This window comes from Neovison vison, chromosome 5 (genome assembly GCF_020171115.1).
Source record: "Neovison vison isolate M4711 chromosome 5, ASM_NN_V1, whole genome shotgun sequence".
Taxonomy (NCBI): Eukaryota; Metazoa; Chordata; class Mammalia; order Carnivora; family Mustelidae; genus Neogale; species Neogale vison.
In genome coordinates, this window is record NC_058095.1 from 151,495,041 (window position 1) to 151,512,262 (window position 17,222).

General features: G+C 39.8%; 1 protein-coding gene across 2 annotated transcripts in view; it reads right to left on the reverse strand.

Moving 5' to 3' along the window:
- Positions 1-478: 478 nt before the first annotated feature.
- Positions 479-17,222, reverse strand: part of DCT (dopachrome tautomerase) — a 34,258-nt gene continuing 17,514 nt past the window's right edge. For both annotated transcript variants that reach the window (XM_044250693.1, XM_044250692.1), the window contains 3 exons: positions 6,263-6,464; positions 2,325-2,540; positions 479-1,807 (listed from right to left, as the gene is read on the reverse strand). In XM_044250693.1, coding sequence (XP_044106628.1) covers positions 2,368-2,540; positions 6,263-6,464 — 375 coding nt within the window. In that variant the 3' untranslated portion in view covers positions 479-1,807; positions 2,325-2,367. The remainder of the gene's footprint in view (positions 1,808-2,324; positions 2,541-6,262; positions 6,465-17,222) is intronic.

A 17,222-nucleotide genomic window follows, 5' to 3' on the forward strand; every position in this document is an offset into this window, starting at 1 on the left:
GCTAACTGACTGTAATGTCAGGAAATGTTAGAAAATTTTATTCCTCTTTTATGAACTACAAAATTAGGAAATCATTTCTGTTAGGAAGGCATTATAAAACAGTACCTTTTAAGAAGTTGCATCTGCTATAGAAAAAAGTAGCCAAGTATAAATGATTACCCTCTATTTCTACCTTGAATAGATCTGGCTTTAAATAAATTGCTTAGGAATACGATGAATGAAAATTCTGATGTACCAGAGAGACAAGAGAATTTATGGAATTATTCATATAGTTCATCTATAAAAAGTCATTTTCCCTGTTACTTTTAGTTTTATTTTCTTAAATTTATTTTATTTATTTGAGAGAGCAGGAGAATGAAAGAGAACATGAGTGGGAGGGGCAGAAGAAAAGGGAAAATCTCAAGCAGACTCGAAGGGGAGGGCAGAGCCAGATTCAGGGCTCCATCTCATGACCTTGAGATCATGACCTGAGCCGAAAGCAGGAGTCAGGCACTCAATTGACTGAGCCATCCAGGGTCCTCTCTCCTGCTGCTTTTAGCATGCAATTAATTTAAATGTAACTTTTCAAAAACACACCTACCATGCACAACTATATCTTCATTTCATTATTATCTCTTTTGGCTTAAAATTAGGGTGTAAAACTGTGATCCCCAACAATCCTGAGTTTGGAGCATAAACCTTCTGGAGTGGAGTACGTTCATCAAACTTTGCCGAATTTTCCATAGATACTGTTAAAGGCAGGAATTGAGATCTACGTGTGGTAGGGGGTGGCTAGAGACCCAAGCAGGGCTTCGGCCCATGAAGGACCCTGGGCTATCTTGACTCTCACATGCTGAGCCCACACTCAGATGTGTCCATAGCTTTCTGAGGCTCGCTCAGACTCCAATTCGGTTCTGACTGGGATTTGTCCCTTTCTCCGGCTTTTGGTATCTTATTTTGGAGGGATAACACTGTTTTGATGAATCTAGCCCCCTCCCCCATATGTAGAAAGCAGCTGGCTCCAAGAATCCCCTTCCCACCCAACCTTCGCACACATCTATCCCAGTAGACAGCAGCTGAAATGCGTGGACAGATAGGCTACCTTCTAGAACTTTGGACTCAGCCCTGAAGCACAGGTAGCAGATATGAGCAGATGAAATTTACCTTCAATCTCAGTAACCGCTAACTTCTCAGAAGGAGGGATCATCTTGGTAAGTCTGAGCATCTTAGTAAATAAAGATAGCTTCATTCTTACCTCTCATGATATGATGATTACTTAGTGAAACATAACCATTTAATTCTGAAATGTTATATTTTGTATGGATGGTTTGCTTTTAAATGATAAGGCTTAACTGATTAGCATTCCTAAGTAACTGTCAGAACACCACAGCATGAGTAAAATCGGAAGTCAACTCCTAAAAATACACGCGGATAATTTTCCATCTGAGGCTACCTGGTGAAGAAATTTGCTCAGGATCAGCCAAATGAGACCTCAAAGCAATGAAACTCTACTCAGATCGTCAGGGGTCTAGCCCCACAACCTTTTCCAGCCAGCCTTTCCTGGGAAAAGTGATTCTATAGACGTTAGGAGACTTAAAACAGTATATTAATTAACTAGAAAACTCTATCATTTAATCTCTCATCTATTTTTCACTATAGAATCAATGTTTATCTAGCTATTGAATATCTGTTAAGAACTACAGATTCTGATAAGTTCTGGAAAGTCGAATTTGCAAAAAAGAACCAAACGGATCATTCATTCCTTCATTTACTCTCCATCCTCTTCGGAAAATAAGGCCTATTTTCATCTTCAAGGCTGTTTTAACGGCTGGAAAAGAAAAGACACAGAGAGAAGAAAAGTAAGCCACCGGAAGATAATCAGGAAGGCACCTAGAAGCACGGATGTTTGTAGCTAAGCTCACGGAGACGCAGGAAGCATCTTCCACTCCCGCCTTGCTTGCCCCTTTACAAAGGAACACACTTGGGTTAAGAAAAAATGAACCATGATTTTGCCCAGGTCTCAAATTACAGTGACCTCCCAAATCAAATGAATCCTATTTATCAGTTACGTGCCTGTGTGTGTGTCTGTGTGTGTCTTCTCAGAACAGGAGGAGGCTTAATACAGGGACTTACTATCAGATACCACAAATTGTCAGCTCTGCCTTTGTCTAATGGTCAAGATAGCCTCAAACATTCCCGTTTGTGCTTGTTAAACAGTAAGTCAACCAGCGACTACAGCTGCACATCCTCTGTCTTGAGAACGAGCACCACAGTAGCAGCAACCGTGTCAAACGTCTGCTAAAGGAAGAAACTGACTAATAGCGCGTTCATCGGCAGGGTCAGACCTGTGGCTTTTCTGGTGCCTCTCCAGGGGAAGCCGTGAGCTCTCTAGGCTTCTTCTGTGTACTTCTTGTTGTTTAAATGTGTCTCTGCTAGGGGTGTGTAGCCTTTTCGGAGTCTTCTGTACTGAAGGAAAAACAGCACCACAAAAACACCAGCTAAAGCCACCAGTATTCCCATGACCACCAAGAGGGTTGGGGTCCAACCTGGAGTTTCTTCAGCTGAAATTAAAGCAGAAAAGAAGGGTCAACAGTTGGGATTTTCATCAGCTAAAGACTCTCAGAGAAGAGAAGAATGAACTCATTTGCTTTTCGCGTACATTTTTGTTGATAGAGCAGGATATTGGCTAGGATAAAATTTATCTTCTTCCCCCACCAACAGTTTGTCATACCCACAATTGGTTTTCTTGAGGAAATGGCATTCCATTATTTAAATGCAGCTGATTGCATGTTTTAAATTTCTTCCAATACACACTTACACAGAATAAACCCTCCAAGGAAGTATATAACTACTTTTGTGAGTTAGAAATTCATTTGTGAAGCTATATGCTAATGTAGTATCTGGGGAACTGGAAATATACAAGCCCCAGATGGAGAAATTCCACTATTGTCTCTACCTTTTTATAGGATGATAAATGTATAAGGCAGATCAGATTGGCTATTATAATAGGAGACATTCAATAGCAGGAGCTGATGAAATTTGTACCCATTTAAAGAGTCGTGAATAAAATCTGAATCTTGCACCTGATAAATCTAGTTCTCTACTCAGATATATTTTATAAGTGCTCTCCACAAATTAATGGATTTCATTTTAATATACTTATGCCTATTTGTCATGTTTTTAAAAATTCCCTTATCCTTGGCTAGCTATTCTTTTTCTTTTAATTGTTTTCAAAGATTTCATTTATTTATTTTTATTTTATTTTTTAAGGTTTTTTTTAAGATTTTATTTATTTATTTGAGAGAGAGAGATCACAAGTAGGCAGAGCAGCAGGCAGAAAGAGTGGGGGAAGCAGGCTCCCCACTGAGCAGAGAGCCCGATGCAGGGCTCGATGCCAGAACCCTGAGATCATGTCCTAGGTTTCTGCCTAGCTGAAGGCAGAAGCTTAACCCACCGAGCCACCCAGGCGCCCCAATTTTATTTATTTTTTTAAGAGGGGTGGGAGAGCACAAGCAGGGGCAGGGGAAGGGGCAGTGGGAGAGGGGGAAGCGGGCCTCCTGCTGAGCAGGGAGCCCCGTGCGGGACTCAATCCCAGGACCCTGAGATCATGACCTGAGCAGAAGGCAGACACTTCATGGACTGAGTCCCCCAGGCGCACCTAGGCCAGCTGCCCTTAAATTCAGTTTCTCTGACCTGTTTCTTGTTCTTCACCCTATACTTGGCTAAATGTAAAATCCTCCTTCTTGTTTTTCCTCCATTCCCCAGAAGGCCCTCTCCTTATCCTGCAGGGATTCCTCCAAGATCATAGTAATTTTTCTCCTCTTGTGACAATTCAACATCTGTTGCCAGAACCATCTTCTTCAAACGCAGATGTTTATTCTGACATTTCTTTGTTTGGGAACCAAAGATGATTGTTCTTTTCATTGTGGTAAAATACACGTGAAACGTGTGTTTCATCATCATAATCCTTTTGAAATGCTCAGGTGTGGGGCCTAGTGCTTCACACGCTTGAGCAACCATCACCCCCACTTACCCGCCAGACTTTTTTTCATCTTGCAAATCTGACATAAGATCTCCCCAGTGCCCCAGCTCTCCAGCCTCTGCAACCCCCATTCTACTTTCTGTCTCTATAAACTCAACGACTCTAGACACCTCATATAAGGGGGATCATACAGTTTTTGTTGTTTTGTGACTGGCTTTTTCATTTAGTGTATCTCCAAGACTCGTGCGTGTCATAGCATATGACAGGATTTCCTTCCTTTTTAAGGCTGCGTAATATTCCATTGTGCACATATGCCTCACTTTGTTTATCCATTCAGCCATCGATGGATGTTGAATTCTTTCTTGCATCTATTGTGAATAATACTGCTACAAACAGAGGTTTGCAAATAATCTACGTGAGTACTTGCTTTCAGTTCTTTGCTGGGTCATATGGTAATCTGATGTTCAGTTTTTTGAGGAGCTGCCATATTGTTTTCCACAAAGGCTACCTACCACTCTGCATTCCCACCATCAGGGCACGAGGCCTCCAATTACCCCACAGTCTCATCAGCACTTATTACCTGCTGTTTTGTCAGTAATAGCCATCCTAATGTGTGGAAAGCGGTGTCTCATTGTGGTTTCTGCCTAGCTTTTAAGGCCCTCTGTAATCAGGCTCTTCTCACAGATCTGGACTTAATTCAGGTAATCTTCTGCCCAAGCCTTCCTCTCCAGCCAGGCTTCTTCAGGCAGTCCCCTATACAGACTACACCTTTCACAGCGCTGAAAGCCCTGCCCTCCTTCAATCTAAAATGCTCCCTTCTTTCCACCTCCTCTACAGAAGATTCACCATCTCTTTGAATCAGACTCAAGACCCACCCCTTTCTGGAAGCCTTTCCCAAGTGCCCCACTCAGTTCTTCAACCTTCTGCCGTACTTACGTCTCCCCAGACAAGACTGTCAGTTTCTGTGGCAGACCAACACGTGAAACGTGAATTTGTGTCTCCTGAGGAGTTAACACATTCTGGGCATATTCAGACTCTCAATCTATACCTGTTAATTGGCTGGTGTCAGAGGAATGGACGTAGGGGCAAATGCTCATCCCAAACCTTGTGATTGTTGCTATGTTTGATTCCAGAGAAAAGAGAATGAAGTTTTAAAAGATATCTCAGCTGTCCAGAGAAAGGAAACTTCAAATCAGTAAGGAAAACAAGCAAAGTTGCAGGACAAGAAGGAAAAGCAAGGGACAGATTCCAGGGCTTGGAAGACTCTGAAGTCAGAGAGAGAGGGAGAGATGTGAGCTCACAGGTCATTACGATTACACCACAGACAGAGATTTCGGGAAGATGGAAGAGATACATGGGGTGAACTCACCAGCAGATGGGCTGTGTGTTTTTCTGAGTTCTGGACAAAATAAGATATTTATTGATTGTTTTACCTTTTCTTTCTCAGCCCGTCCTAATTGTTTAAGTGACCCATGGAGCTATATTAGGGCCTGAGCAAATGGAAAGATATGTGGCCATATATATATACTTACCAAAACATCCTCCCACATTTTCAACTAAATGGAAAAAGCTACTAAAATATCTACAGTGTAAAAGCATGATTTAAAGAACTTTAATTAAGAACACATATACATGCAGCCCCATGTAGCCCGAATTGTTGGCAGGCTAACGCCAACCTCATAAAGCAACCCAGCAGGGCTGGCATGGGCTAACTGGAAATAATTGGTCTCATTACAAAATAATGGAGGGGTGAACAAACAATGATCACAACAGCCTGTCTTTATTTAAAGTGTTGATATTGTATTCATCTTTTTTGCATTTATTTTGATTTTTTTAAAAATAGTACATTACTCTATTTATCTCAATTACTGAGTTTTTTTAGTCTCCCCTTAAACTTCATGCTCACGGTAAGTGCTTTATTTTCTTCACAATAAACCAAGTCCTTCCTTCAGGTAACGATTCTCCAAGTCCTGATGAACCCCATCCATGTGTGGCTAGTGCATTTTTATTTTGTTGGCTAGACATTTCAAACCATAGCCAGGTTTATAATAATTCAGATTATTTTCATATATTTATTATATGCTATTATTTATTAATTCAATCATCAAACCAGTCCCTTTTCTGATGTTTAGCTGGTAGTGCAAAGGCTCATTTTGCTTAATATAAATATTTTAGAAAATCACTAATAAAATTAACTAGACCTGCATACTTGAATTTAAGGTCCTGGTTTGCATGTTTGAAAAGAAAGAAAGGTTCTTCAGAAGATAAAGGAATTATCCCCTTAGAAGTTGTATTTGTTACCTGGCAGATTGATAGCATAGCTGTAGCCAAGTTGGTCTGCAGTTAAAAAGAATTCCTCATTAGTCACTGGAGGGAAGAAAGGAACCATGTTATACATCCGATTGTGACCGATGGGTGCCAGCTCCTGAGGCCAGGCATCCACAGAAGGATTGGACCTTTTCATCCACTCATCAAAAATGGCGTCGGTAAAGGAATGAAGCACCTGCAAGAAAATTGAACATGGCATTGGACATTGATCTGTCTGTCCCAATCAGGTCAATCTGATTGAAGCTTTCTCTAGAGTGGATTGGGGTTCTTCTAGGCATAAGGACTTCTCCATACCCAACCATATCTTAGTGACATAAGCACTGAAATTTTTAGTTAACATTTTCAAGGTTTCATGCCATCTCTCCAAACAGGATCATCAACCGCTTTGTCAAGTGAATAAATGAAATTTCACTTGCAGATTTAACACTGGTTTGAGAATATTAGATGCCTTCAATATGTGAGTGTTAAGTATTAAGTTGGGGAGAAAGGCAAGTATGATAAGATAGATATCTTTGATTTTGTTCTTAACAGAAGAGAAAGAAGAGGCTGTGTTTAACAGTATTGTGTTTAACAGTATTGAAACACAAATGGATGGGGAGGAAGGAAGGGAAGAAGGAAGGAAGGAAGGAAGGAAGGAAGGAAGGAAATCTCCAAAATGGCTTTTCAAATTTTTCTCAGTGGGATGGCTCTTTTAGGTACTCATTTTATAACACTTTCATTTAAATTTTCGGTCTTATGCCAGCAAAAGAAAGTCTAAAAAATGCTGTGATGTGCATAGTGCTCATTTTTATTTTCTCAATGAAGCTATTAAAGTACTTCTCAAATACAGCAATTATTATGTTTTAAAATATTAACAGCAAAATTTCCACATTTATAGCCCCAATTTTGCAACACGACATAAATGTGAGAGTTCAGCCCAACTTTTATGCTGGGTTCCTCTTTTATCCCTAGACTGTAAGTTCAAGGCCCGAAGGGTACTGTTCCCTTCTCTTCCCCTGGGTCCCAAGTGTTGTCATCCCGGAGCCTGTCACATGGGGGTAGGGAGGTATTTATCCCAATAAAAAATGCTTCTCGGGGCACCTGGGTGGCTCAGTGGGTTAAGCCGCTGCCTTCGGCTCAGGTCATGATCTCAGGGTCCTGGGATCAAGCCCCGCATCGGGCTCTCTGCTCAGCAGGGAGCCTGCTTCCCCCTCTCTCTCTCTCTGCCTGCCTCTCTGTCTACTGTGATCTCTGTCAAATAAATAAATAAAATCTTTAAAAAAAAAATGCTTCTCAAACGAATTCATTCACCCTATCGCCACTATTCTTTATACTCCATTTAGAGCCCTGGCCAAATTATACTATGACTTGTTACTTATTTTTTTAGTTTCTTTCTATAACTTGTTCCATATTTATCTATTTTCCTTAACAACACCCTAACTCCTAAAGGTCAGAGATGGGGTCTTTTCACCTTGGAAGCATCAGCTTAGCATGTAACCTGGGCAGAGTCGATGTCTAATAAGGATTTGTTGCCTGAAGACAGTGCCACGCAAAGTAGTTTTGTCTTCTGTACAATTCAACAAAAGAGGCCCCTTTCTATCTGGTGTTGTTTCTTCAGCTTACAATCTGATTTCTTCTGTTTTCTGGCGTCTATCAAGGACCAATACAATGGTCCTCGTCCTGAAGCATTTTCCCTAATTTCTCTCAGCCTAAATTCAAAGCTCTTTGCACTTCTCAAACCCTTTAAGGGCATTGCCCTTCTGGCTTATGTAGCTATTGTTTATTTATTAGATAATATCTATTTTCAAATCTTACCCAAGGTTCCTTGTAGTTAGTTACCCCTATCAGGCAACAGCAAGAACTTTCTACCTATATTGTCTCACATGGCTACATATAGGATAGTTAAAGGAACTGAGTGATTTACTCAAGGAATTTCTTCCCAAATGGATTTTTACAGTTCGTGGCAGAGATAATCATCTTAAAACAAAAACATCAAATTTTAAGACCTGGGCTTTTGCAGACATTAAAGATTTTTTTCTTAATTCTAAAATCTTAAGTTTGACTAACAAAATTGAAGTTCCAAAGAAATAGAGGTATAACGCTTATTGCATAAGCAACAACCTGGGAAGACACGTGATAATGTAAATGATCAATGGTTCCTATAAGGAGAGCTTAGAAAAAGGGATCAGCCCTGGAAAAAGAACTGACTGTTAGTTGTTGATGTAAGTCACCGAAAAGGTATCTTGTGTCCAGAATCCCGGGAACTCCAGAGAAGGTTAGAAGGCTCCCAGACAAGAAAGTTGTGTTTCATCCTCAAGCTAAAGCCTGGGGAGCCTGCCAGTTTCGAACAGAACTTTTGCCACAAGCATGGAGCCCAAGCAATAGAGGCTGAGTGCCTAAGGACAGTATGTACTATTGGTTGCTTACCAAATATCCACTCTCCTTTCTCTGTAACTTCCTTCATATTTTGAGTGAAGGAATGTATCAAACTATCCCTGAGATTGAATTAGGAGTCACTGGGTGGGATTCCTAAGAAAGCTCTTTAAGGTGGTGGTCTCAGCTTAAAAGTGGTCCTTTTTCCCTTTCCATTTATCCTAGCTGTTTCCTGGAACATGGGTGTGATGGCTGGAGTTGCAGCAGCCATCTATTTTTTTTTCCCAATTTATTTATTTTCAGAAAAATAGTATTCATTATTTTTTCACCACACCCAGTGCTCCATGCAAGCCGTGCCCTCTATAATACCCACCACCTGGTACCCCAACCTCCCACCCTCCGCCACTTCAAACCCCTCAGATTGTTTTTCAGAGTCCATAGTCTCTCATGGTTCACCTCCCCTTCCAATTTACCCAAAAGCACATACCCTCCCCAATGTCCATAACCCTACCCCCCTTCTCCCAACCCCCCTCCCCCCTGGAGTTGCAGCCATCTTAATTGCTAACAAACTTAGGTAAAGAAGGCACTCACCAAGGTTAGTAGAGCAAAAACACAGAAGGGTCTATGATGACTGTCTGTGGTGACTCTGGATGGCCTGCCACTGGGGATCTTTTACATTAAGAGAAAAATAAACCTCTCTTTTATGAGGGGAAGCTTCTATAACAGGTTTTCTGTACAAAGCAGAGGAACCAAATCTTAAGGGATACACAGAAAACGTATCTAGGGGTGTTCCAGAGTGTATTTTCCAAAGAAGGTCACACAGTATCTCCTGAGCATTTAGGGACTGTGTGAGTTCAAGTCAGAGATCAAATTGTGATTAGAAAAAGAGACAAGGGACATTCAGGACACAGAAAGATCCAGATTCAGTGCTGCAAGAGGCAAATAACTTTTGGAAAACATCAGAATTCACCCAGTGCAAAGTGTAAATAATTAAGGAGGGGACAAGACTCTGCAGCAATTCATAATTTGGAGAGATAAAAGAAGAGGGAAAAATAATAAGGAGAGATTATAGGTCTCCAAAGGGCTATAAAACATTATACAATAAATGCTCTAGTAGGAACCATATACAGAACACCCAATTTATAGAATGTAGTAAAAGAGGCAAGTGTGTGCCAAGAAGATGCAAAGAATGCAATAAACAAAATGCTGCAAGCAATAACGTATCCACAGCCATAAAGAGAAGTGGTGCAGCCTGCAGAATAGGTATTTTTGTTAGAGTTGTGAACATTGTTCCGAAACAAGATACTTTGAATTGCTCTTGAGAAACCTAATAGTATCTTTGTTTGACATGAGTCAAACATGAGCTCAGTTAATGTCTCTGTAAAGGCTAAATGTAATGGGAGGGTAATAAATAAAAGCACAAGTAAAATAACAGAATACTGTGGTTGCCTTATATCTGCTATAGAGATACATAGTTATATCTGGACATTAAAAATTGAGTGCTTCAGAAATGAGGTTACAAATTTTGTTTCACAAGCCCATTCTCTCTTGCTCCAACTACATAAGGAAAGGTACAGGAAGAAAAAAACCTTCCACCTTGGAGGCGGTATCGAAGAAAATGTGATTCTATGGGCTTTCAAGGTAAAGTTTCTCTAATGTAACCCTTGCAGAAAAAAGCAATCAACCAATGGCTTTTGTGCTTGCAGGCATAAAGAAACTTGAATAAAATACAAGGAAATCATGTTTATCTTTTTCAGGATCACTAGAGAATCAAGTTACTATCAAACTTAACCTAAGCTTAGATGTCTGCACAATCAGATTCCTGCCATAATGACCACAGACACCAGTACATCACCAAAGACCAGTGCACTGTGGTTTTCACCACTTGAATTCATGTGTTCTTACCCAGAAGACATCTCTTATGGTCAGAGAGTCTTAATATGATAATGTTCTGCCCCTCTGAAAACTCACATGTGATCACTTGGAAATCACATAAATACACACCCAGCCACATAGGGAAGGTCCATTTAAAACTAAGGTTAGGGGCACCTGGGTAGGTCAGTCAGTTAAGTGTCTGCCTTCAGCTCAGATCATGATCCCAGGGTCATGGGATTGAGCCTGGGATCAAGACCCACCTCAGCAGCGGGTTCCCTGCCTAGCAAGGGACCTGCTTCTCCCTCCCCCTCTACCTCTCCCCACCCTGCTCATGCTCTCTCTCAAATAAATAATAAAATATTTTTTAAAAAGAAAAGAAAAAAATAAAAAGCACCCTTTCTACATAAATTTATATAAAAGCATTGTATACAAAAGTATACATTAAATATATGCAATACATTGTATGTAAGATATATTAGCATGTATATAAAAAGAAAGATCAGTTATGTATGGTGGCAGACAGAAACTAGACTAATTATGATGACTGTTTTTGCAATATATACAAATATTGAATCATTATGTTATACACCTGAAACTAACTTAATTTTACAGGTTGATTATATCTCAATTTAAAAAAGAAATATCAGTTGAGTCCATGCCGAAGAAAGCTTATACTTTAAGGATTAAACTTTGAACACCTGAAAGCAGAGGAGTATAAGAGATTCTGTTATTAGTATGGCAGCTTTAAAAGAACTCACCGGGTCAGCATATGTCATAAGCAAGTGGGAGAGAGAGAACCAGGGGGATGTCAGAAGAGATTCTAGATAAGAACTGAGATACTGCCAGTCCATTCATGTCTAAGGAATCACCAAAACTCTAGGAGGAATGAACCCAAATCAATGTGATAGCCACTTTAGATTTGTATATAAATATGGTCTGCCTTTATACTACTTAATTTCATCAGTGACGAAGAGTATGAAGTTCATCTCTTAGCATAGGTTTAGTTGTTCTCAATAGAGCATGAGTCTATCTTCACAAAGCTTAGAGTTGGAAAGAATTTTTTCAGGGGGGGGCGCCTGGGTGGCTCTGTGGGTTAAAGCCTCTGCCTTCGGCTCAGATCATGATCCCAGGATCCTGGGATGGAGCCCCCGCATCGGGCTCTGCTGCAGCAGGGACCCTGCTTCCCTTCCTCTCTCTGCCTATCTGTGATCTCTGTCTGTCAAATAAATAAATAAAATCTTTAAAGAAAAAAAAAAGAATTTCTTCAGGGGCCCTTTAGCCCATGCCAAGTTAAAAAACCAAACTATCCCCTAGGCCAAGAGTATAGAAATCTTGCCACCCTGGGACTCTCTGCCCAAGCAGTGGCCACCCACCATCTCCAATACCTCAGCTCTTTTAAAACTCACCAAAGTGTCACATTCCTTAGGAATTATTAACTTTATCTCAGTTGTTTAAAAATAAATAAATATATGTAGCATTTATTCAACCTTCCGGAGGCAGTTTGGCAGTATCTACAGATATTTCAAATGTATTTATTTCATCTTTGAGCTGGTAATTCTCTTCTCTTGATTTACTCTACATGGTCAAGCATGTAAGCACTGTCTGCCATTCTAGAGATTAGAAACCACCTATATTACTGTCAAAATTGGTTAAAATTTCAGGATAAAGCCACACTATAGAATACCATATAGCCATAAAAAAGGGATGAGAATGGCCTTCATGAACTGATATGGAATGATTTAGAAAAAATAAAAAATACAAATAAGAATAACGAAGCCACAGACTTCTGTAGTCTAAAGTATGCTGCCATTCAGATAACATATTTGTTTGTATACTTATAAAATGAACCTGGAAGACTAGGGGGAAATGATAATAACTCGCTGGGAGATGGTAGTGATATGGAGACTTCAGTTTATGCCTTTTATATTTGAACTCCTTATTGCATTATCTATTTTTAAATTTTGAAAATATATTTAGGAAACTATGTAACAACTTAAAAAGTGTGCATTCTAAGTACAACTGTATAAGCATAGAATATGAGAGGAAATAAGCAGAAAGTTCAGATGGAATTACAATTAAAATCTTTTTGCCAATATTTCTATAACTCGAAACCATTAAAAAATTTTTAACTATTAAAAATGAAAAATTAACATAAAATAAGGCTAATTTAAATACTCAAGGTATTAGCCTAATTATACTTCTTCTTTTTTTTCTTAAAATTTATTTATTTTGGTGAGGTGGGGGGTTAGAGGGAGAGAGAAAAATCTCCAGCAGATTCCCCGCTGAGCGAGAAGCCTGATGCAAGGACTGATCTCACAACTCTGAGATCATGACCTCAGCCGAAATCAAGAGTCGGATACTTAACTGACTGATATGCTTTTTCTTTTGTAAGAAAGATAAATAAAATGGATCCATTTTTAAGTGCTTCACTCTTGGGGGGAGAGAAGCAATGTCCTATATTCTTCTTTTGGGATTTTTTAAACTAAACTCATACCAATTCACAAGTATTTTATACTTGTTATTATGACCTATTAATTTTACTAATTTTATTATAGCCTAGAACAGTAGAGTCAGAAGGGAATTAACTTTATGTAGTTCCATTAGTCTAGTTTTTAGAAACTCACTTTTTCTTTTCTTGTTTTTTTCCCCCTAAATTTATGGAGCTATCTTACCCAACTATTAGTCATTGTTAAGAAATACAAATGATGGTAACACTGTATGTACACCTCATTCCATGTAGAATTTCAGTGTATAAGGTGACAAAAACACGAGCTATGCAGTGAATATTAGTCATACAACCTATGAATCTCCCAGTCCCTTAGGAATTGAAAGAATGAGAACTTGCCAAATGTACCTTTCTAAAAGGATAACATCCAAATACAGCCCTAAGAATAGTTGCTTTGAAATTGGAAAGAAAATATCTCTAACATAATTTCTTTCTCAGCAGTTAACTCAACTGTTTCTCACTTTAGGCTGTATTGGTTTTCCTTTGTTTCTCCCCTAGATTATGCCTAAATTCAATACTGAAGACAGCACTACTTAGCATTTCTGTGACCTAATCGTATTTTCTGTGATGAATGTGTGCATATCCTTTAATTATCTTATGAATTATTAGAACTTCAGAGATTGGGTTCAGAGTTTTTCCTGTATTTTAACATTATATCTTTTACTCATTATGGTGATCAGATACAACTTTGTACCTCTCTTGCTTGAAGAGATTTCAGGAAAATACTTTTAATAAATGTTGTATGCAATATATTTGCATAAATTGCCTTGTGAACTTGAAATTCCAGGAGCTATCAGTCTTTTAAACGAAATACTGTAACCTGGATCTCAATATAGGCAAAAATTATTTAAGCCAGAATTGGCTTCAATGTGAAACTCGGTGTAAATAGCCTTAAGTGTGAGTTCTGGAACTAGTGCCAAAACACTTCGTGCCTTAAAAAAAAAAAAAAAAAAGGCTGTGGCTTTTTGTCTATTTATTTGCATATGACAACTTATACCAAAGAAGAACAAAATTTTAAATATTAAAGGTATTAAAAAGTAATGAAGGCAAGGATGATTAAATATCTAGTATTTTGAACTACATGCAAGTCACAGAATTCCTCACCCATAAAGTCACATGAGCTCTCCTAGAGCAGGAAGAGAAACGTGAATGATAGAGAAACAAAATACTGCAGAGAAGGGACATTAATTCCTTAGAGCAGGAGTTGGCAAACTAAAGCCTGTGTACCAGAGCTCACCACCTGTTTTTTATTTCTCTCTCTCAGAGAGAACAAGAGAGAGAGTGTGTGAGAGAGCATGGGCGGGGGTGCTGACAGAGGGCGAGGGAGACAATGCCAAGCAGACTCCACACTCAGCTTGGAACCCAGTTCATGGTTCAGTCTCACAACCCTGAGATCACGACCTGAGCCAAAAATCAAGAGTCAGACACTTAACCACCTGAGCCACCCAGGAGGCCCTACTACCTGTTTTTTAAATAAAGTTTCATTAGAACACAACACTCACCCATTCCTGTATTGTCTATGGCTGCTCTCATGCCACAGTGGCAAGGCTGAGTTATTGCAACAGAGATCATTTGGCCTCTAAAACATGCTCTATCTGGTCATTCACAGAAAACTGTTGCCAAGTCCTACACACAAAATGGGTATCCTCCAAAGACAGAGATAAGATGTAACAATCCTTGAAACTTAGGGTGTTGAAAAGCAAGTCACTAGCATCACCCTTATTTTCTATAGTAGGAGAGAAAGGTTGTGTGGAGGCATATAATCCTGATTTTGCCAGAAAATTCTGCTGTCCTACTCATAATATTTTGGGGTATTGGTGAAGGAGTACTTAACATTTTTTCTCATGAATGTGATCTGTGTGTATAAATTTGATAGTTGAAAACCTATGTTTTACAAAAGCTTATTTAGAGAAATATAGGTAAGTAGACATAAAGGTAGATGGCAGAGAAGGGAGACACAAGTACTGTTTGGCATAAGCTAATGGCTGTGATAATAGCTAGAAAAAAGATGTGAAACATCAAGTTAGAACCAATAAAGAGGGCAAGCATCCGACAGAAGAACCAAGATGGCTGTGGAGATCTTGCATGTAAGCAAGCCCCCACCTTGCTGGAGGCTGGGATCAAGAGTCCACATTTCTGATGACTCCATGTTTTGTTACACAAATCTGAGGGAAGAAATGCTTTTTATAAAAAAGGAATAGTTCATCTCCTGCCTTATCTATGGATTCCCCATAGCTCACTCTGGCCAGGCATTCATCTATCTGGGAATCCAGAAAGCTCCCCAGACCTTCACACCACCAGGCAAGCTCAGAGCATTGTGAGCTATACCTTTACCCTCCGTCTTCATATCTCCTTTTTGTGTACACTAGGTGGAGTAAAAAGTAATAAATCCCCTTTGAAATACCTAAGGATTTCTTGTCAGTAAAATTGCCTTAGGGCACAACTGTCTGTTATGGAGAACAAGATAAGAAAACTTAATTAAGGTTTGGAAATTCAAAGCCAACATATAGTTTTCTGATTCTTTCCCAGCAACTACCATAAAACACATTGTTGTCTTATGATAACTTTTGTATTGTACTTGGCAGTTTCTGAAGCCACTTCATATTATTCTAATCTATTTAGTGTTGCATTAATGAGCACACCATTCTCCTCCAACACCCGATCAAGATCTGTGACCTGCACTTTGCAGAACAGGAAACAGAGGATTCACACAGTTTGACGAGACTCCCAAGACTGCACAATTCAGGACTAAATTAAGAAGTTATTTGACAGTGTTTTTTTGACCATGCCATGTGGCCTCCCAAAGAGACCAGAAGAACAGACTGCTATAAACTGATGGTATGGACTGAATTATGATCCCCTCAAATTCATATGTTGAAACTGTAACCCCCAACACGACTGTATTCAGAGATTTTAGATACCAAAAGAGGTAATTAGGGTTACATAAGGTCATATGTGTGGGGCCCTGAAATAATAGGACTAGTACTTTTATAAGAAGAAACCCCGAAGAGCTCATTGCCTCTCTCTCCACTATGTGAGGACACACCCCCAAGAAGGCAGTGGTCTGTAGACCAGGAAAAGAGCTTTCACCAGGAACCACTGTCACTCAGCACCTTGATCTTGGACTTCCAGCCTCCAGAACCGTGAAATATAAATTTCTGTTGTTTAACAGTCTATGTTATTTTTGTTATGGCAACCTGAGTAGACTAAGATACACCACTAAAATATTCAGGTGAAGAAAATTCTGGAAAAAGAAAAAAAAACCATAAAGTGTTTGCTTGCTACAATACAATCTATACTAGATAATAATTTAAATTCAGAATGCTGGCAAAATAAAAAGTGACCAGTGGTGAAATTTTGTTTTTGAATTGCTTTGCAACCATCCACCCAAGACACACGACCCTGAAGACAAACAGTGTTAAAATAGTTTGAAACCATCCATCCAAGACACACAACCCTCAAGACAGACAAAGTTAAAATAGTAGTCAATCAGTTAGGTATCTGTAAAGCAGAGACATTGTAGGGGTTTAGCAGTTGAAATACAAATGTTTAAGACGTCTAAAGGTTCTAAGCCAACTCTGGCGAACTGTACTTAAGGGGGAAAAAAGCAGCCCCAGACATCCTGGAGCTGGCCTGGCACCATCATCACGATTACCCTGGTGTTCTGCTCCGGGGTAAACAATCACGCAACACCAACATCAAACAAGCTCACTCTATGATCCTAATGGATCAAGACAAAAACAAAACAACTCCACGTTTGCGCCTGAATGTAGACAAAATATGAACATTGTCCAAACCCTACAACACCTAACATGAACAGTAGCTCTACCACCAGCTAATACAAGCAACTGCCTTTGCTCTACCAATTACTAAAGATTATTGGGGTACAAAGTCATGGAATTGCCCCTGCTTCCTGACAGCATCCAACCCAGAGCAAAGCCCTGCCTCCGTCCACCCTCCCCAAATCAGCTAGCACAAGCCCAAATCCCTTCATTCTTTTCTACCCCTGAGCCACTCCATGGTTCCCCAGTCCGTCCCAACGACAGGGAATACACCCTCCTCGGTCTCGTGGAACCCTGGAACCACGTGGTCCTCTCCCAGGGTTCCTGGCGGTCTTTGGCCGGAGGGGGCTGACCAAGGCAGCCGGGACAGCACGGCCCAGGCCTGCGCCTCCCCCGTTTGGTTAGTCTCCAGAGAGCG